This window comes from Protopterus annectens, chromosome 5.part0, assembly GCF_019279795.1.
Source record: "Protopterus annectens isolate FY-2018-M chromosome 5.part0, PAN1.0, whole genome shotgun sequence".
Classification (NCBI taxonomy): domain Eukaryota; kingdom Metazoa; phylum Chordata; order Ceratodontiformes; family Protopteridae; genus Protopterus; species Protopterus annectens.
In genome coordinates, this window is record NC_056735.1 from 507,416,906 (window position 1) to 507,440,476 (window position 23,571).

At 35.6% G+C, this 23,571-nt stretch overlaps 1 protein-coding gene across 18 annotated transcripts in view; it reads left to right on the plus strand.

Moving 5' to 3' along the window:
* The window catches only part of ROBO2 (roundabout guidance receptor 2), a 1,870,921-nt gene that overhangs the window by 1,629,813 nt on the left and 217,537 nt on the right, over nucleotides 1–23,571 (plus strand). For 7 of the 18 annotated variants that reach the window (XM_044072432.1, XM_044072427.1, XM_044072423.1 and 4 more), the window contains one exon: nucleotides 10,549–10,575. The exons of the other annotated variants lie outside the window; for them this stretch is intronic. In XM_044072432.1, coding sequence (XP_043928367.1) covers nucleotides 10,549–10,575 — 27 coding nt within the window. The remainder of the gene's footprint in view (nucleotides 1–10,548; nucleotides 10,576–23,571) is intronic. 18 annotated transcript variants of the gene reach the window in all.

Below are 23,571 nucleotides of genomic sequence, written 5' to 3' on the forward strand. Positions count from 1 at the left end.
TATCTATGGTGATAGAGGTAATTAGTATATCAAGCTTTTACTTGATGTTTGAGCAAAGACACTACTCATACTCAAGCTTAGGTTAGAAAAATAATAAAGATGGTCCATGAGGTAAAGACTTGCTGATGCTATAAGTAACTTAGGCCAGTGAATAAGTTACTTAGAAAGCAAGTCTTTTGGAATTTGTTTCTCAATGTAACAATGTTATATAGATAAGCCTTACATGGGAGTAAGTCACTTACACTGATATTACACAGGTATTAAAAATATGTCTTATTATCTCCTGTACTAAATGTAAACACATTTTAACTTATTAAATATGCTGTTTTCTTTCACCTATGTTCTCCCCTCTTGCCTGTTTAGTATCAGCTCTTGATTATTTTCAGCTACCTTATTTGTTCATTTTTCGAAAACAGTCACCTACAGGAAGACAGACATAATTATTGTTTTGTTTTTTAATTGTATTTTGACTCTTAACTTTTCTCCTGAGTGAGAGATATAAGACATATGTTACAGGGTGCACTATGCCTCCCATTGCTAATGCACGATCCTTGCAGAGAAACTTGTCATTTGTAGCCCTTATGTATTATGTACAAGGCTTTGTAAACCAAAATATGGTCTAGCTAACTTCTCCATCTGCCTGTACTTCTCAAAGGGATCATGGTATCACATGTACTTTAATACCCAGCACAGTAGGGATATCCATCCTCCCTACACCAGTACCAGTAACAAAAAATAAAATGACCTACTTCTTTACCAGCAGTATTAACCCCATTATCATTTTACCCCTACCCATACAGACAACTATAACTTCTCTTATAGCCAACAACCAATACGCATATCTGCATCCATCCTTCCCATGAATGTACAACTCCCCAAAATAAAAATCCCCACTCCCGTTCCATAATATCTACAAATAAATCAAAATACACTAAATACTACCTAATAACTATCAAACCTAACTACTATCCTATTTCACTACTCCCATCAGGTGATATCCATCCTAACCCAGGTCCAAGTCCTAACTCTACCACTCCTCACAATACCTCATCAACCACAAGTAATTTACCAAAAAAAAAAAAAAAAAAAATCTCCTTTTACTCTATAAACATTTGAAGCATACTTAATAAAGTTAGCCAACTTCATGCTTTGATATCTGCTCAAAACCCAGACATTATTTCCCTTACAGAAACATGGCTTAAACTGCAAAACCTAGATAAGGACATACTCCCAACGGAATATAATATAATACGCCTCGATCGCCCTAATTAAAAAGGAGGAGGGGTTGCAATTGTATACTCCAACAGCCTCACTTTTACATACCCAAAGCTGTCTATACCTCCCTTTTCTCCCGCAGAATTACTGGGAGCAAACGTTAAGCTCAGTGACTATACTACTATTACTGTCGTATCTATCTACATTCCACCAGGGGACAGCAATCCCTTTTTGGAAAGCATTCTCTCCTACCTCTCCCAAAACATCCCTAATGAAATCATCCTCCATGAACATAAATTGGGAAACACTTACCAGTCCTAACTCAACATACCGTATAAATCTATATGGCTTTTCACAGCTTATCTCCCAGCCAACTCATACCAATAACACTCATTCTACCAGTACACTCATTGACTAGATTATTGTCTCAAATCCCTTTAAATACCATAGTCGTGAAACACTCTCTGACTCCCTGAGTGACAACTCTCCAGTAAAGGTACTTAGACATACCTCCCACTTATCTAAACCACATAGATACACAACCTGTAATAAATTATCCAAATTCAAGCCAGAAACTTGTAATAATCTCTTACTCAGAATAAATTGGAACTTCCTCACCCAGTTCCCACTTGATGAAGCAGTTCAAGCTTTTAACTCAACCTTCCTAAATATCTTAAAGTCACTAGCCCCCCCATTATGGAAAGTAAGGATAGAAGCAACTATATCCCCTTGGCTTTCTAAGAATACTCACACTCTCATGACAGCCTGGAAAACTTGGACCCAAGCTAAACTACCAGCGGATCTGCAAAAGTATAAAGAACTGAGAAATAAGACAAAAAAATGTATTGATAAAGATAAAAAAAAAAAAAACTTCTACTATAACCCTCCAGCTGCCCTAAAATCAGATCCAAAAAAATTTTGGAATGCCATAAACCAAATACGTCATCCTGGTAATCCTACTTCACCTAATCCATCTCCTGACAAATCTCCCAAAGAGACTGCTAACTCCTTCAATGCCTGTTTCATTCAGTCACTAGCCAAACTTTTCAATTCTAATGTAAAATACTCCAGTAACAGTGTCCCAAATTGCTTGAACCTCCACCCACAGCTAACTCTGCAAACTCTTTTTTCCTTAAAGCAGTCCCTACTGTTTACATCAAAACCCTTTTTTCCAAACTATAACCATGCTCTGTTTCTGTTGAAATTATCCCATCTTACTTTCTTCAGATAGCTGCTCCATCTATTCCTTTGCCAGTATCTATTTTAATCAACTGATCCATCTCTGAAGATAAAGTACCTGCTATCTGGAAACAATTCTACACCATACCTATTCACAAAGGTGGCAATTCCACAGAACTCTCAAACTTCAAACCAATAGCTATCCTGTCCCATCTGTCTAAAGTCTTAGAAAAATGTATACATCCACAAGTAATGCAATATATTATACAGGGCACACTCCTTGCTACCACTCAGCACAGTTTCCGATTCAAACATAGTACCACTACAGCTCTACTTTCCTTTCTCAACCTCATTTCTTTAGCTAGAAATAATCATAAACTTAGCTCATGCTTATTCCTTGACCTCTCAAAAGCCTTCGACACTGTCTCACATCCTCTGCTACTGAATAAACTCAATGATCTCAACTTCTCTACTACAACAATATCATGGTTATCCAGCTATCTCACTGACCGACAGCAGTCAGTAAGATGGCACTCCTCACTATCATCTCCCCTTCCAGTGAAAATGGGTGTTCCCCAAGGATCCATCCTTGGACCACTACTTTTCAATATCTTCACCAACTCACTCTACTCCTCTTGTCCTCAATCCTCATTAGTCCAATATGCAGACGACTCCACAGTTATCAACATTGCTAACTCACCCTCTGAACTTCTAACAGCTACCCAGTCTTCTTTCAACTCTGTTGAAACCTGGCTCACCAATAATCAGCTCATCCTTAATCCCAAAAAAAAACAAACTCTTACTCTTTCTCCCCAAAACTGTTACTCATATCAAATCTACTTTTCAAATAAAATCACTAAATCACACTCTCATAGTTGCTGACTCTACTACTAAACTCCTTGGTGTAACCATGGATGATCAGCTAAAATTTGACCTCCATATAAATAACTGTATCAGGAAAACTCATTAAAAACTAGGACTTCTCTCCAGAAATAAAAAATTCCTAACCCCTGAATCTAGAACCACAGTCACCCATGCTTATTTTTTGCCATGCCTAACATACTGCTCCCAAATACTCACAAATCTTGGCTCCACCTTACTTGAAAAACTTGAATGAATCTATCACAAAATAGCCAGAGTTGCTGCATAACAAACCTACAAATCTCACCACTGTATCTCTCAAACATCTAAACTGTCTTGAACTACCACACCTCCTACTCCTCTCTCAGCTCCAAATTATACACTTCATTATTTATTCATCATCCTACTGTCCAGCACTAGGAACCATAATCTCCCACTACTTCCCATCCAGACTACTCAGGAGCTCCACCCAAGACCTTTTACAAATCTACAAGCCAAAGTCCAAAACAGGAGCCATTACATACAGCTACCATCCCTCTATTGCTTGGAACAAACTCCCACAAGAAGTTAGATTACTTTCACATCCTAAAGTATTCAAACTAGCCACTAAAGAGTACTTAAAAAGTCACTGAATTTGTACCTTTTCTCAGCCACCTTGAATATAACTTCACTAAATAACAAACCCAACTTCCTTTGTCTTACCATCATTTCTTCTCCTCCATACTAAAACATTTACAACTTAAACTAGTCTACTTCATTTTTTACCTAACATTATCTCCTTTCCATCTGCTGCAGTATTCTTCATAACATTTTTATAGATAATTGTAACTGTGTATATATATATATATATATATATATATATATAATAACTGTTCTACAAGTTTTTTTATAAATGATTATAATGTTGTGTGTTTGTAATGATTTTATTTTTTTGTAACTATGATTTGGAGCTTTTCTCTCCGGGCCTCTGCTGAAAAAGGGCTTTTGCTCAGTCGGACAATCCTGGTTAACAAATGTAAAATAAATAAATTTAGCAGGTTTCCATCATGTGACGAAAATGATGTAATGAAGTGTCATAGACTCCAAAGATAAGGTAGTAAGTTACTGTGAATAAATATCATCAGCTTCAGTCCCAAGACCATGATCAGAGTACCCCTTTTAAGGACACACACACCAAAGAATAAGTTTATAGTGCAGCATTACATTAAACATTATACAACTACAGACATGGCCTACAATACTTGTTAACAATTATATACTGCTTAAATACAGCCTAAATGCTACTAACCTGTTAACCTGTTCTGTAGTGTGCAACAATGTAGGACTACAGAGTGAGAAACTGGTCTCATTTTAAAAATGTCACCTTCGTTTATTAGTCTGCATCCACCAGCCCATAGCAGATTAACACAGAGAAAGGTGGCTTTCAGGAGTGGACACAAGATGGAAAAATTCTAGAATGTTGTTTTTGTGTTAGGAAGATCTTGCATAGTATGTCTAAGCTAGAGTAAGAGTTGTCAATTTGTGCTGTGAATTTCAGTAGACAAGTATTCCATCTGTCAGTACCTTATTGTCATCCATTTGCATGACTGCAATGACACCATATCAGGGCTGCTGTCTAATTATTACAGTAACAAAACCTTTTGTCTTCATGACGTGCACTGACAGGCACTACTGAATATACTGCATATTTCTTGCACAACTGCTAGCTGTAAGGTCGGCATCTAATTTATTGTTCTGTCTATGCAAATGCAAGTATTTATCATGTTAGCCCAGGATGAGTAATTCAAGGGTTTTTTTATTGCCTGTCTGCATAACCCACATGCCAAAACAATGGTTCCATGACAATGACCCAAGCAATTCCTGCTATGATGGTTAGAGCTAGCCACCCTCCCATGCCAGTCCAGGTGAAAACCATGTGCCTGATTTGTTCCTGGCCTTGGGTAAACCTCATTTATCCCATGTATTCCCCCGAGACAAGACCTTACTGCTAGGAAACAACTTATGTAACTTTATGCAGGTCATTCCCCTACCCCAGCCTGATCCCAAATAATTTGTGTAACTTCATGCAGGTCCTCTCCCTAACCCAGCCTAATCCCCATCCCTCTCTGTACTTGAGGTGATGCTGACAGCAGCAGGTCTTATGTCCTTTCCATAACATGTCATTAGAAGCTCTTGCTAGTCCAGCATCCCTGACAAATAGCTGCTCCCTGTAATACCTCAATACTTTTCAAGAGGTCATGATAGTGTGATCACAACAATTCCTTCCACCACGGAAGGGTAAGCCAAAACTGGTCACTGTCTCACATCCCTAACATGATCTTTGTAGAGCCTCAGCTCAGTGTTCCTACCCATGTTAACTGTAGCACTGTTAGGACTTTAACACTCTATACCCAGGGCTTCAGTATGCTTTCTTGTGTTTCTCTCACTGTTCATTTTATAGATAATTTGCTTTCAGAGTATAAGACATCAGTCAACGTGTAGGAATTTCTTTTGGCTAGCAGACCCAATCTCAAGGGCATATCAAAAAAGTGTCTGTGTATGTAGAGAACATTGTACTTTTTCATATAGATAAGTTGCAATGGGTACAGTATTGCAAATACTTGAGAAAATATAACTACCCTTAGCAAACAGCAAAAAAAATCTAGGCAGGGTGAACTGCAAATTGCTGACCTTGCAACTGTTTATTTTAAAATACAGTTACTAATTGATGTGATTTATAGCATGGATCACAAAAATACTGATAAATGTGTTAATAAAATCAAAATATATTAATGACAGCTACAAATGTGTATCAGAATTTTTAGTTATATTTTAGCTTTTGCTCTTTTAGCATTAGCATGTCTAATGTCTAAATCAAACATTCTTCCTAAATATAGCATAATTACCTAACTTAGGATGCAGGAGTATATTATGTGGCAATAATTAAAAAAAAAAAAGTAAAACTACACCTGTGTCCTATGTCAGTTCACTGGTGACAAGGGAGCATAATGTGCATTTAAAACATGTGAAGAAGAAGCAAAAAGGATACATTAATTGTGTCTATTTTTGTTGTAAGTTTAGAAGAATGTGGCATTTCTTAGCTATTATTTAAATGCCCCATCAGTACATTAGAGGTATATTATAATAATTCCACCCCAATTAATGTGATAGTATAGCTACAGTTTAATATGTAGACAGAACGTGTTTGGGACCTGACAAAATACACTTTAAGTATGATCCTTTGCCAGTGCTGAATGCTAGCTTGCATTAGAGCTGAACCAGAGTAAAAGGGGGTTAAAGTCTGGCTGTTATTCCATAGTCCTGCATGTATCTACTTTCCAAAATGATGAAATGATGTTTGCAATCATTTTAAAATATTTTGCTGTTACTGAGTGAGTGATTTATTTATTTTACTTCTCACTCCCTTTGCAGTGCATGTCTTTAAATAAACATCATTTTTTTTATTCACATAAGATAACACCTAGATCAAATGATAGTATAATAGTTACAAAGCAATGCAAAAGCTCTTCACAGTGGTCACTTCATCCCATAGTGCTTGTGAAACTATAGGTCAGGTTAATGCTTCAGTATCATTCTATTTATAGTTAGCATATCATTGTTATGCTGAGCTTTTATTTTTTTTTAATTTCACACAAAATAACACCTTGATCAAATGACCATTTTTTTCTGTGCAAGCTGTATAACAGTGTTTTGTAGAAACTGGTTCTGGTTATACCTGTACAAGTACAGTGAAACAGCAATGTTACGTTTCCAGAGTGAAATAGTTAAACTGTGATGCAACAATGTCTCAAGTCAGTGTGTACTCACAAAACATGAAAATAGTGTTTATACAGAAAGTAATATTGCTTGGAAATGAACAGCAGCTGAGTAGTGACAACGTTTCCCTGTAGAACAGTATGCACTGATCAAGGCCTCGTTTTCCTAAGTAGTACACAAGTAGGAATGTGAGGAATCAGAGCAGAAGTGGCAGTCTGTTGTTAGCTGTAGTATTTTGAATTAACAGAAGCAATACTCTTTTAATTTCCCCTTGCCTGATGTCTTGCACTTTCGCATTTTATTTACCACATGCACTTTCACATTTTATTTACCACATGCCCTTAAGTAGTACTGCTGCAGTTCAGCACCAATGTATTTCACTATTTGGCACCGATGTGTTTTTTATGAATCTCAACTGATGCTATATGGGAGCAAGCAACCAGGTGCTCATTATAGAAGTAAACATTTTCTCTGGAGAATAGTATAGGTATCTGTTAAACATTCTGGCCAGCTTCACTAAAAGGGATGTAAAGTGTTCTGCTGTCAGTGTAGTGTAGATATACTGTGCTTTTGCCATAGATAAACTGCCCTTCTACCCCCATAACATTACAAGTTCAACTATCACCATACTTTTGTGTCCATTTAACCATGAGTTGTACAGGGGCAATGGTCTGGATTTTAAATGTGGGGAGTGGAAGGTAATAAATAAATAAAATGTACAAAATTTATGGCTAGATGTTTCATGAATTAGCTTACTGTAAAGCTAATTAAAATCTAAATAACATATTTACAGGTTAGTATTGTATAAGTCTGTACTGTAAATGCCTTACCCTTCACAAAGTTGACAGTAAATGGTAAAAAATAAACTTGGCATTTATAGCTCTTATATCCATAAAAAAAAAAAAAAATAACAAATATGATGTTTATTTAAAGACATGCATTTTGGGGTTGGGAGGGTGGCCTAATGGTTAAGGTGTTTGCCTTGCAAGCACAAGGTGCAGGGTTTGAGTCTCACAAGGGATAATTGGCTAGGCTAAAATGGCTTGCAAGGGCAGTTAGCATAGTACTAATCTATGAACCTAATCTATAATAATAAAAAATAATCTGGAGTGGAGTCCAACTATGCATTATTCTGGCTCTGACACCACAAGCCCAAGGAGGGGAATGCATGTCACCTTCCTGACAGTGTGTCATTGCACCTAGAATACACAAAGCTCAGAACAGAAGAGAATCATTCACATTGAGCCAACAATTTTAATCACTACAATAGTGTGTTACCCATCACAGCACATTTGTATTTATAGGATTTACTCAATACCTCAGATGCAAATCACTTGAGCACCTCTAAGTCACTATCACTAAGGAATTCTCATAATCAATAGTGAATTTTAAAAAGTATTTTTAGAGGGAGACAAATCCTCTGGACAACCTAACTATAGGCATCTGTCCCACATCCGTTGATTATAAATATATTGCCTATAAGGCTACACAAATTTGGAGAAAGGTTATTTGCAGATATAGTCTGTGTATTCAAGTTTCTCACACTTGAATATACAAACAAGAATTCAGCAAAAAGCCAATGAGCCCAGAATATATATATATATATATATATATATATATATATATATATATATATATATATATATATACATATATATATATATCATGCTTTTATCCTTGATCAGCACATGCCTTCAGGCAGTGTACCTGGAAGTTCATGCTGTTAAGGACATGTAAGTGTTTACTTACACACACACACACACACACACACACACACATATATATATATATATATATATATATATATATATATAGATATGGGCCTACTTCAAAACACGGAATTACTATAACATTGAACCACAAAACATTGAGACCATAACACTGAAAATTTAGAACACTGAAAAGTTAGAGCATCAAAATTACATAACAAGGAAAATTAAAATCATTGAATTTTATATCATTGAAAGTGTTACATGGTTATGGTTTAAAGTGTTAATGTTTTGGCATCACTTAAAGTAGTTGTAGTATGCAACAAACAAACATGTTAGTGTTGTAGAAAGTGATGGGATAAGTGAGTAGGAGAGTACGTTTTTATTTTGGCTGTAAGTACGTGTTGTTAGGAAAATAGAGGAGATTACAATACAGTGGGGAATGGGAAATTTACGTTGTCTCCACTGTAGTGTGATCTTGGAGTTGGTATATTTAATTTACAGGGGGTGTGGGAGCTGTTGGTTCAGATATGTTTGAGGTGGAGGGGGTATTACTAATTTGTGCATTGTAACATTCGATGTTATGGGATGGGATGATTTAAATTTGCAGTGTTATCTGGTTTCATTGTTCTAAGTTTTCAGTGTTATGTGTTTTAAACATTATCGTCTCAATGTTTTGTGGTCTAATGTTATAGTAAGTCGATGTTTTGAAGTTGACCCATACATATATATATGTGTATATATATATATATATATATATATATATATATATATATATATGGGTCTATGTTGCTTGATCGAAATCTCACATTCTTGATCAAGCAACATCGATACTCATTAAAGCGAAAGTGCACTAGATCAAAAGTGCACTTTTGCAAAAGCCAGTTCTCCGAACTTGAAATAAACAAAACAAAACTGCTTTAAACCCACACACCTCCCTACTTAAATATACTATTATCCTTATCCCCACTGTAATGCACTTCGGAGAACTGGCTTTTGCGAAAGTGTACTTTTGATTTAGTGTACTTTCGCTTAAATGGGTTCGATCTACTGGTTGTCGAAAAAGTGAGTTTTTGACAATCAGAAGTAGACCTATATATATATATATATATATATATATATATATATATATAATACACATATATATATATATATATATATAACACATATATATATATATATATCTATACATATATATATATATATATATATATATATATATATATATATATATATATATACATATATATATATATATATATATATATATATATATATATAGATATACATATATATATATATATATATATATATATATAGATATATATATATATATAGCCACCAATGATTGCATAGTGATCAGGTATTTTAAATTTTGGAAATTAAACTGTATGGCATAGTGACTAGAAATGATAGATGTCTTATACTTCAAAAGCAATTGAAGCTACTTCATTCATGCTTTTTTTCACTGTGATTTTAAGTGCGTTAGTGAGGCAGAAAGTGGCATGTAACATGAAATCCTTTATATTTTTACTACTTGCAAAGCTGCAAAAAGAAAATAAATGTACTGCCATCAGTATGTTAATATTTCTTCTTTATAACATAAGTGTATTATATTGTTGAGAAATGATTGGTTTACATTCACGGTTGCTCTGTTTATGAGTCCATCTACTTTCTGTCTGCCACATTCATTTAACATGCTTTAACTGTACTTCGCAAATAATACTGATTGACTAAATTACTGCCAGCAGAAACCTAGTTCCTTGCAAATGAAATTTGCAGACTGCAAGTTTTAAACTCACATTCTTTCTACTTTCTTGTTTTACAGTACAATCCTTCACCTTCACGCCTGCAGGTACAGTTTCTTGCTGCCTCTTAACATTCAGACAAATATTATTATTTATTTGCTAATTTAGTTATTTATTTTTGTTAGTGAGCTACCATGCTGCACAGTGTACTAGGCTAGAATAATGTCACTGAACACTTAACCACAACCCATGAAGAAAATCATAGTTGTTATTTTTTAAGATGGAGAAATTTCTTCAGATTAGTATGTTTTCAAAATGTGTCCTATGTAGCTTTTTCTTGCATTTTGGAATCTCTTACACCAAATTTCTCACACTGCAAGAACTGGAAAAGGAGAACTGCTAGACAACATAATAACCAGCCTCATGAGAGAGATTTTCTCCATATCTAGCCAAATAAGTTGTATGTTTTTACTGATAATCAGAGGTGTAAAAATAGTTAGATGTCTGGGGCAACATACCCTTTTTGTGGCCAAAATCTCTTCTGTCAAAGGCAGGCCTGAAGGGAGCTATGTCATTTTGTGTTGTACTTTATAGGAATGGAGAAGTATTGTACATTATTTTTTAAATAAATCTGTAAAGTAATATTAGGCATTGTAGTACTTCTCTGACTTTTTTTGAGATATTCTGCTTCGCATTTCATAAGAATTTACAGACATTGTTCATAGATATTGCTGTTCTGTGGTATTAAGTGCTATTCTGGAATACTTTAATTCCATTATTCTGACTGAAGTTGTGATAGGGACTGAGTGTCCTTAATGGAGCTGGTATATTTTGCATTGGACTGTAAAACAACTAAGAATTAACATGCACTATTAAAAAAATAATAATTAAAAAAAAAAACAGGCACAGTGCAAGCTACATAATACTGAGGGATGGGACATGACTTTCAAGCTCTAATATGAGGTTCTTGATTTGGTGGGATGGTTTTAACATGAGCTGTGATGTGTTGCATTGCATTTTATGGGTAACACATTTTGTTTAAAAGCAGTGAATACACACACACTTTCAAATGTTGGCAGACTGTAACATAAACCAAGATTGTCTACCAGAGACCTTCTTTAACAACTACACCTAGCCTTAGTCAAAGGGGCAAAAAGTGACATCTCACATTCAATCTATCCACAACCCTTTTCCCATTTCTCCACATGGGGTTGAAGTGCTACTTCAGCAGTGACAGTCATCTAGAGCCAAGGTTCACACCACCAGGTACCTAGCCCTGTTGCAGTTATTATACCATACCGCACACTCACTTGCACATCTATGGCTAATTTAGGGGTCTATATCATACGAGCGAATCACACAAATTGCGAATGCTCATAATATCGAACGTACCAGACCTCGAACTTGCTATTGTGGGGGGCTGCTCCCCCCACACCGCCCACTAAATATATAGTATAACTCCGAGATCACACTACAGTGAGGAAAGCGCAAATATCCCATTCTTCATTGTACCGCAATCTCAGAAAAAGCAATTTGAGGTCCAGTATGTTCAATATTATGAGCGTTTTCAATTTGTGCAATTCGCTCATATGATATAGACCCAAATTTAGAGTGCCCAGTCCACATACTGCATGTCTTTGGAATGTGGGAAGAAACTGGAGCACCTGTAGGAAACCCATATGAACACCTGGAGGACATGCAGACTTTGTACAGATGGTACCCCAGCCAAGAACTGAACCAGGGAATGTCTTGTTGTGAGGTGACAATGCTGTCTACTAGGCCACTGTGTCACTCTTTCACAGTCCTATTTTGAGATGCTTAATGATACAGACATGGATCAGAGGCTATACTTCGGCTCTGATATATATTGCACTGCATTTGTAGCAAAGGAGACATAAAACAGGGCAGAGACCTCTGCCCTCACACTGTAGCCTAGCAACTCTTACACTGTAATTTTGTGACAGAAGATTGTGATCTCCATCCTGCTGTAATTGATCAAAGTTTTAAAATAAAGTGGAATAAAAATTACAAAAAAGTTTATTTTATTATTTTTGCCACTGACACCCTATGCAACTTGGTGCAGGGGAAGCACCCCATTCCATACCACCTTGTGTATATCTCTGCTGATAACGTGTATTGTTTACTGCATATATCTGAATTTATAACTTTATACATACATATATTAACATATGCACATGCACACATACCAACACACACACAAACACACACACACACACACGCAAGGATCAATGGATGAGTAGATCTGTAGATAGATAGATAGATAGATAGACAGATAGATAGATAGATAGACAGACGGACGGACGGACAGACAGACAGACAGACAGACAGATAGATAGATAGATAGATAGTGTTTACAAGTGTGCACTTGTCCACTGAGATTATAGCTGAGTGAGACATTACTCTATCCACAATGAACAGTGATCTTGTGGTTGATATTAAGTAGGTGATATAAAATTTATAGTATAAAATTCTGTTTTTAAGGTTTAAGCCCATTTATTCATGCACACATATATATCTATATCTATATCTATATCTATATACATGCATTGATAGATGTGGCTGTGTGTGCCTGTAAATATATGTATATGTACACCGTATATGTATACATGTACACCTGTAAAATTACTTTGTAGGAGGCATATTGGGTTTAGTGCTGATACTTTGCACCTGGTGAAAGAAAGAACCCAGGGGTATTGATTTCTGACTGCCTCTTACTGGGCACAGTATGTGGGACTTTCAAGACTGGTCTAGCTGCAGTTTTGATGGAAGCTTCTTCAGTTTTCATTTTGGACCATTGTTTAGATTAGCTCTTTCTGCTAAGCTCTATGTTCTATTGAGGGCACCTACCATAAAAAAGTCACAACCGGCCTTTTTGCACCTGCAATATCAGGGATGAGACTGTTGATCACCAAAGAGTTTGTCATTGACTTTTTAGGAAGCAGCTTGTAGTCAATGCTTTTGTTTTGCTGGGTCCATGTCAATCATTCAGCAACTATGTTGAGTGTTGACTCAGTGAAACAATATAGCCATAACAACCTTGTGGATTTTTGTTTTTTTGAAGGAAGGCAAGTCCTCTGCACTGCCATATAGAAAGATATTGCCCATAACCCTCAAACTTAAATATATCGACTCCAATGATGCACAGCAGTGGAGAAAAATGAAAAACTCCACTATTGCTAAAAGTGCTTTATGTGATATTTCATCACTGAGCTAGCTTTCAGGGAACCTGCTATCAGTCAGTTTACAGGTTCCTGTTTTACATCTGGTTTGAAAAGGAGGAAGGTAGCATCAGTTCCTAGCTAAGTGTATGTACAATCAGATCAATGCAAGTAGTATTCAGGTAGTAGCCATAGGAGGATATTTTCTACGTGTCATTCTTGGCAAAACCAGTCTTTTCACAAAATACCTCTAGATTAATAGCCACCACCTAACCAAACTTCAGAGTATAATTCTAAGTACTTCATCCATAAAGCTTTGATCTCTCTCCAACCCGAGTCTCATGACCACCCTAACCCTATAATCTCTGGCATCATGGCTAAACAGCCTGCTGTTACCCCATCCATTGCTAGTCTGATCATATTAAGTACTTTAGGACAGTGTAGCAACTGCCTTATTATTACTCACTGTTCACTATGTCTATCAGTTTGTAGTACAACCCATGCGAGTTGTAAATATTTAAGAAACATGGAGTTAAACCTTTCACATGAGCCTGATATCAGTAAGCATCATACTGCTCAATATCACATTACAATATTCCACTAAGTCCATAGCTTATGCTGAGACTGTAAAACAAAATTTGCTAGACCCTCCTAAAATGCACTCTAAAAGGTCACAACTCCCACAGCGTAAGGCAATACCCCCTTCACAACTCACACATGCTGGATGTTTACACAGATCATCCAAGTTTCAACAGGAAAGTAGGCATAAGCCCATAAAACCCACTAAGTCTGCTTTCAAGCAGGGAGATTTTAAAGTCATAAGTGATACTACAGTTAAGCATGCAGATGCTGCACTCATGACTTGAAAAGACCAGTTTGTCCGGTGACAGTATCTGTGATGTCAAAAGGGCCCTAAATTCCCATCTGTCTGAAAGATATGACCATGACTTTGCTGTGGATCAGGTGGGAATGAATGACCAGGGGTACATTACCAAGAGGAACATGCAGAAAAAAACATGATGGCACCTACTGTACATATCCTAGGGGCAAGGATGACACTGGTCTATACTTGTATGAGTAGTATCTTGCCTTGACTCAGAAAGATGCCTCGACACCAAGACAAGATAACTGACTGTAATAACTAGTTAAGTCTTTACTGTCTTTCTGAAGGGATCTAGTGCTTGTCACCGTGGGCTAAGATGGTAGATAAGTATTCCTTTCTTAGAAGGGATGGCTCACACCTCTCCTACCAGGGCTTCCACATCCTAATTAAAGCCTTTTTTTCCTATGTAGTACTTTTTTAGGCAGAGGTTTTCTGCTGGCTATTCGTACATAGCAAACTCAAACTCAAATGTAGATAACATTGTGGAGGCAGTAGTCAATGCCAGGAGTATAGAACTTGGGGCCCTCCTGCAACTTGAAGATATTCATATCTATGTAATTACTGAGGCCTGTTTTCCGAGCAATGACAGCACTCCCTCTCTTCTAGGGTTTAGAGCCTGCCGTGCTTTCAGGCCCCTGGGTAACTGCAGGACAGTGTCTGTATTTGTCAGAAACACTATCACTTTACATTAAATTACCAATAACCCTAGCTTAGAACTTCAGGAGAACTAAATTACCTCAAACAACTCCAAGTGATATTTCATTGCTAGCTGCAGAGCCTATCAGTGTGCCACAAAGATCATGGAAAGGACATTAATATGATTGAGGGGTTAAATATCAAACCAGATATCTTATTGTTAGGGTACTGGAATTATCCAAGTATAGTTTGGCAACTTACATCTCTAAAAATGCAAATGTTGTTAGTATTTTTATGGTATTCATACTAATGTACTTGATCGCATTGTAAAACTACCCACTAGGGAACTTGAATATTCTTGACCTGATCCTTAGCAAACTCATCCTTGCATGTAGACCACCATGCATCTCCTCATCATTGTTAAATCTAAACACAAATCTGTCATCTTCTCTGTCAGGCTAATGGTACCACCAGATGACCAAATGTGGCTGTCTATAGGGTCTCCTCCTGGGTGAAGCTACTTCAGCATATCAAAGACATACACAAAATTCCCAGCATTCTAATGCAAGTGGACCCCAGTTAAAGGGCTGCTACAGTTGCTTCCAATTTTTACCAGCATATTTACAGTTGCACAGAAGAAGTGTGGAAAAAAGAAATAGGTACGTTCTGGAGAACCATTTATGAAGGCCCTGTTAAACATAATAAAGATGTCGAGTGAATAGAAAAATAAAACAACAGTAAGAAGCTCTAATACAAATGATATGATATAGGATGAATTAACCAGAGAAACTGAGAAACAAAATTAAGAAAAAGCTCCAAATCCAAAAACCATAGGTCCAGATACAGTACTAATCTTTTGGCTAAAGCTATAATCATCTTTATACTAAGATCTAGTAGTGAGTACAAATTGTTTGTATGCATGTCTAGAACAAGCATGATCTTAGTTAACAACAGGAAAAAGATACTATTCCTCAAGAATGAACATGCAATCAATCCTAAGAACTACAGACCTAAAACTTGCCTTTTGATAATATCTAAAGTATATGCTAGGGGTTTTGCAGGTAAAGTTTATTGCCATGTAGAAAAAAAATTCATCCATGGCAGTAGAACAAAAAGGCAGAAAAAGGAAGCCATATAAAACAAAGGATCCATATTTGCTAAACAAAACCATAACAGAGAGCTGGTAGAAATAGAAAAAATATAAGCATGGAATGGATAAATTAAAAAAAGCATTCAACAGCATCCAACATTCGGGAATAATGGAATTCTTACAGATGTATAAGACACACCCTGCATTGATCAATTGCATTGCATTGATTCATAGTCAATGCAATGCAATTGCTTTGCATTGACTATGAATCAGTGACAAATCACTCTGCAACTGAGGCATGATAAAGGCAAATTATTATACCAGGTATAATAAATCAAAGGGAGGTATTGCAGGGTGATTCATTGTCACCATATTTGTTTTTTTTTTTCTTCTTTCCGTTAACTTATTCACTTCATTGCTAAGTTGGCCAGATTATGGCTACAGGCTAACTTGCAGAAACCAAACCTTGTTATTTATTTATTTATTTTACATTTATTTTACATTTTTTGATCGGGTTTGTCCAACTGAGCTACATAGCCCTTTTTCAGCAGAGGCCCGAGGAGAAAAGCTCCAGCAGAAATTACATATTCGTCATTTTAACAATTTTAGAAATGCATTCATCAGAAGAAAACATATGTTTATAGTTTGTTTGTGTCTTTCGGCTTTTTCTGGTTAGGGGTCGCCACAGCGGAACTCCGGTCCGCTAATGATTGGCAGTTGATTTTCAGGCCTGACGCACAACCTTCAACGAAGGTACGCCCATTCACGCATGTCTCCACGCAGAAGATGCTCTAGCTGAGAATCGAACCGGACAGCGTCTTACTGTGAGGCGACAATGCTACCGCAGCACCACCACTGCAGGTCTTAAATAATACTTTTCGTGTAGACAATTAATGAAATGCATTCATCAGAAGGAAGACATTTTGTGGTATGTATTATATTTAAATTATAACCATTGAAACTGGGATATTTTACAAGGTGTGTTTAGACAGAGATGCAGCAGTTAGAAGCGATAGAAATAAAGTTAGAGTAGAGAAGGGAGAGAGAGGAAATGGAAAGAAAGTATACTAGGGAGGGTTTATGGAGGGTAATTACAGTGACAGAGCCATTTACTTTGCAGGTATTTTTTAGTAGCTGATTTGAATTGTTTGGGTTGCTCAAGAGATCTAATTTATTATTTATTTTATTTTTACATTTGTTGACCGGGCTAGTCTAACTGGATATATGTCCATTTTCAGTAGAGGCCCAGGGAGATAAGCTCCACGACGAACTGTTAACATAAAAAATTACAAAGAAATATAAAAAAATGAAATTATAGTAATATATACACAGACAAATCCGGTTAATAGGAAATCATTTGAAGAAGAGATATCAAATACAATGAAAACTGGAGTTTCAAAAATGACATGGAGGTACATTCCATAATGCAAAAAGGAGGCATACAGGCTAGTTCAATGTACAGGTAAAGTACATCACTTAATGGCAAAGAAAAAACAGGAGGTATGCAGGCTGATGCCATATCCAGTACATTACACAATGAAAGAGGCTGCTTAATGATCAGTAGTAGTAATAATGAGTTAAAAGAAAAATTAATAATAAAATATTTTCCTTTTTTAAGCATTCTGTTCTTTTACTTGTGTTGTATTACACTTCACCTATGGTATTATTTTTAGTTTCTTGTCTACTTTAAATCATCCACAAAAAGAATGCAAGATTTCTTTGAACAAGCCGCAACATCAAGAAAATATCCAGAGGTAGGCTATTCCAAGCCTTGGAACGATTAAAGTTATAGACATAGTGATGAATTTTGGTCCTAGGTTTGTGGATTTTCAGTAGGTTTTGTTCAGAACTGCGACGTGACCTTGTAGGTAAATAATGAGAGATTATATTTAATATAGTAGGACAGTAAGAAGGTTTGTAAAGAATTGAGTGAATGATCTGAAATTGGTTAAAAAGGAGCAGGTTAGGTAATTCTAGACAACTTAGTTCTTTTAGTGATAGACAATGATGGGATTTGTAGGTATTTTGTTCAAACAGTTTGTTTAAAGAAATCTCGCATTCTTTTTGTGGATGATTTAAAGTAGACAAGAAACTAAAAGTAATACCATAGGTGAAGTGTAATACAACACAAATAAAAGAAAAGAACGCTTCAAAAAGGAAAGAAAGATGAGGTATGAATAATTAGTTTAGTGCTTTCATTTTTTGAAATAATAAGTCCAAGAACGTTAATCAGAACTGAAAATTTAAAATTATGTGCTCAGTAGATGAGGATTTGAAATTACAACTACAAATTGTTAAAATGTTTGCAAATAATATAAGAATGAAATTTGATCTCAATAAATGTGTAAAAGTAAAGGTTATAAAAGGAAAGCCGCAACACCAAGAAAATATCAACCTGAGTCAGGAATACAATATAAAGGAACTTGAAGCGGAAGAAATGTATAAGTATTTGGAAATAGATGCAGGGTCAGCAATAAAACATGAACAAATGAGAACACAGCTTAGTAAAAAATACTTCAGAAAAACAAAAAATAATTTAAAAAATATCCTTGACATCTAGGAATAAAGTCCAAGGAAAAAGTCAGTTTGCTCTTTCTGTTCTAACTTACAGCTTTTGCATGATGGACTGGCCCCAAATAGCTTCAAAGCAGATGTTTAAGAAAAAAAAAAAGAAGGGGTTGCAATGGGGTTGGCATGCGCCCCAATATATGCCAACATTATTATGCTTTGTTGGGAGAGACAATATGTCTTTAACTCGGATTTTAGTCAACATATTATCAAATATTTTCGTTTCCTAGATGATATTTTTGTCTTATGGAATGGTTCCTATGATAGTATTGGCAAATTTATAGAATATATCAACATTACTACTAGTTTCCTACAATTCACATATTAAACAGAGGAAGATACGACACACTACCTAGATGTCAAACTAGAAAAAGATTACCAAAATAAGTGTTATAAATCTAATAGGGACAAATGATCAGAATGGCTAGAATGATCTCCGACACCAATGAATTTTTAAATGAAATTAATAATATTGAAAAGATGTTTTTGGAAAGGGGATACCCATCTGAATTTATTAAACCCATTAAGGAATATGTTCAGTTAGGAAGGGGTAATAAATATGTCCCTTTGTTGAATAATGATAATTTGATAGTAGATTCCAACCAAGATGGGAGGAGAAGTTCCTTTAGCAGGCAGGAATCTAATAATGTAGACATAACACCATATTTAACTTTGACTTACTTTAAGGGAATTGGATGGTTAAAAAGATGTATAAATGAAACTTGGGAAATGTTCCAAAATATGCCTACTAAAACTAATGTATTTCAAAGTAAGATAAAATATAGTTACAGGAGGAGTAAAACTATTAAAAATATTATTGAAAGTAATAAGAACAAAGTAGGAGGGATGTGTGCTAAACTTGGAACTTATAAATGTGGGAGATGTGCTCAATGCACTTATATTGCTGGATGTAAGGAGGTTAGTATCCCCAGTCTTGGAATTATTCTAAGGGCAAAGAAATATAACAGTTGCTACTCAAAAGGAGTAGTTTATTTGGCCTTCTGTAAAACTTGTTGGAGTTACTACATAGGAAAAACGGAACGCCATCTCAGGACCAGAATCTATGAGCACATTAGAGACATTAATAAACATCGTGAAAACAATGCACTATATAGACATGCATTAATATGTAAGGAGGCTAATTATAAATTCTGGGTCATAGAAGAAGTTGCTTACCCAGAAAGAGGGGGTGATTGGGAAACACTATTGGAATTTCGTGAGATGATCTGACAATTGAGACTTGATGCATGCTGTGGTAAAGGCCTCAATGACCATATTTCCATCACCCCTGCATTAAAACTCCTTGCAGCTGATCCGAAGAAACATGGGTGAAATAATAACAATAATAATAACAACAACAATAAATAGAAACACAATAACAATATTTTATTACATTTTAATATGCTATATAATAATTAATTAGTTGTTAAATACACATCAATATTTATTTCATATCATTTTAACATTGTATCTTAAATATTTAAATATTTCAATATTTATACATATATATATTTATTATAATTATTGAATTTATATTTATTATATGTTTTTACATTGGTACACAACATGTATTTATTCTTCTATACTTCTATATTTCCTCATTGGATCATGTCTTACACTAATATATTTCCTCATTGGATCATGTCTTATACTATGATATTATAGGCTTAACCATTATATGGTTATATTATTATTATATTTTATTATACTATTTATTTATTTATTTTAACGTATTAATGCTTTTACCTGGAATTACCTTGATATTTAACTATTGATTGAGAAAATAAATCTATGAAAAGTTGTTATAAGAAATGAGAAAAAACTTGACTGTTATGTATACATTTTGTATTTTCATTCCAGTCCTTTTCATTTATGTATATGGATGTTCTGCCTTTAAATTTATACCTTCAATTAAAGAGGTAATTAAATGCCAGCCAATTACACAGCCTTAAAAGTTTTGGAAGTTGTATAAAATAATGGGAATTGTGAGGATACACTGATTCTGAAGAAGTCTCCTGGTTGGAGATGAAAGCGCTAAATCAGTGAAATTAAGCTTTATATGTTTCGTATTTTTTGTTTTTGTTCTGTTTTTAGCCTTTGGGCTTTCTCAAATAAATATATTTTTGTTTGACGACCTTGGGATTCCTTGGACATTTTTAGTCCTGGTATACGTTAAAGACAGCCTTCATTGTACCGAAGCAGTATCCTGCATTTTGTGGGTTTAAGAAAACTTGCTTATCGAAGAATATATCTATGTGTGTGTATGTGTGTGTGTGTGTGTATATATATATATATATATATATATATATATATATATATATATATATATATATACGTAAACACTGTAGACCAAGGTTATATATCCCTTGTTCTGAAGGAGGTATGAGCCTCCTCAAAATTGGCTACATATATAAGTCTGCAGTTGTGGGACTGTACATTTATTTGCTGACCTCATTCGATCCCAACATAGTAAAAGTCCTATAGCATGAAGAGAAGAAGGCTAAGATGATATCTTTGCTTAGTAAAACTGAAGCATTTTGGGAATTATTTGAGATGAAATCAAAACTGGTGCACACATGAATCAGACAACAGAGGAAAGATACCAAATATAAAAAGAAAGAATATAAAGAAAAAGAGCCGAAGAAAAAGAAAGAAAATTGTACAGTCTACAAAATTAAGTGACGTGTATAGAAAATATCTGTAACAACCACATGTTTACCAAGATTTGATTTTGGAATGGTTAGCAATGGTGCCCAATGTGCAGGTTCTGTAAAACAGAACTGGAAACAGTTGCCATCTCTTTTCTGGGTGTGATACACTCATGCTTGAGGCTAGTATACTGAAATGCACAATAATGTGTCAGGGCTGTTGTGTCGGGGACTGTGTAAAAACTACAAAGTAGAAGTAGCTGAGAATCATTGGAAACATGAACCGACATTATTGACAGTGATGAAGGCTGGATCACGTGTGATCACGCAGTACCAACAGCTGAGAAAATAGATGCAAAAAACAACAGGTACAGTAGTCCAAGAAAAAAAAAAAGTATTGTTACTCACTGGAACACCTGGCAATTATAATATGTCATATACCGAGAGAGACAAAGTCATAGTGTATCAGAATTTGCAGGCAGAAATGAGAGCAATATGGAAAAAAGTTACACAAATCGTTCAAAAGTACCAGGAGCAACAGGAGCAATAAAAAAGAATTTACAGTCACCCGTGAATATGTTACCAACACATGTAACCCCGTATGAACTGCAGAAGGAAGCAGTTCTGTGTTCCAGGTGCTGAGATGATCACTCTTAGCAAATACCAAAGACTGAAACAATACTTATGAACTTTAAATCATACCCTGACTTAGGAATGAGGTCCATTCCCACTATGGTACTAGAAATCCAAAATACTTGGAGAAGTTAAAAAAATGCATATTTGTTTGATTAAATATAATGGCAAATTCAGTAATAAACCTCTCACTCGGAACTCCCATATTAGTAAACTGTACAATAAAAGAAGAAAAATAATGAAATGTTATCAGAAATTTCCTTCCCCCACCTCAAGACCATATTGAAACTTACCAGCAGGGAACTTGAGAGCATTATTAGAAAAGTAGACTATGAACTTAAGTTTGCTACAGATACTTAAGGAAACCATGAGTATTTTCTTTCAGTTATGCCAGAAAATTAAGGAAAAACATTTAAGAATGCACTGAGCTCAGCCATAGAAACACCATACATTCTGATACCAAGGCCACAGCAGGTATATAAGCAGATAAATTTAGTGCTTGCTTTATTACACATAACCGCATTGCTGCCTCTACTATCCCTGAAAATGTAGTTTCCACAAAGTCACCTAGTCAAAGGCTAAAAATCAAATTTCTACTACACCAGATAAAATACCAGGCTGCATTTTCAAAAGGGCCACATAGGCACAATCTTAACCTACTTAAACGCTCAGCCTCATCTTATCCACAGAGTTTGTGCCTGATTCTTGGTGAACAGCCACCCTGACTCTCTTAAACAAAAGTGGCCCAACTACAGACCCAAATCATTATGTGCCCATCAGCCTCACCAGCCTTATATGCAAAGTCATGAAACGTATCATAATAAAACTCATTTATGCAGACAGACAATCCAATTAAGCTATATCCCACTCAGTTTAGTTTTGTAACAGATGGGTCCTGTCTCCTGAACCTAGTAAAAGTTCTTTAAAAAGATTACGGAGGCTGCAGACAGTAGTCCCTCAGTACATGCTGCTTACCTTGACCTGGCCAAATCTTCTATGTTGTCCTTCATACTGGTGTTATTGAAAAGAACTTAATGTAAGTCCCTACATTGCCTACTGAGTTGCAAATTTGATATCAAACAGATGTCATGTTGGAAAACTTTCTGGTACACTCTCAATGCATAAAATTGTAACTAGAGGGGTGCAACATGGATTAGTGCTGGCCTTCTTCTGTTTGGTATTTATTTTGTAGACATCCAAGACAATATCCAAGTAGTGTGCTTAATCAATTTTTCTGATGACTGCAAGCTGGATACTGTTATCCATGCATCCAACAATACCAAACTACTCCAACAAATATGCACATACGTGGATTACTGAAAAGATTTGCAAGGTATGTGCAAAAATGTGTAGCAAAGTAGCATTCTAATGGTTAAGGTGTTTGCCTTACAAACACAAGGTGCAGGGTTTGAGTCTCACAAGGGATAATTGGCTAGGCTTACAGTGGCTCGCAAGGGCAGTTAGCC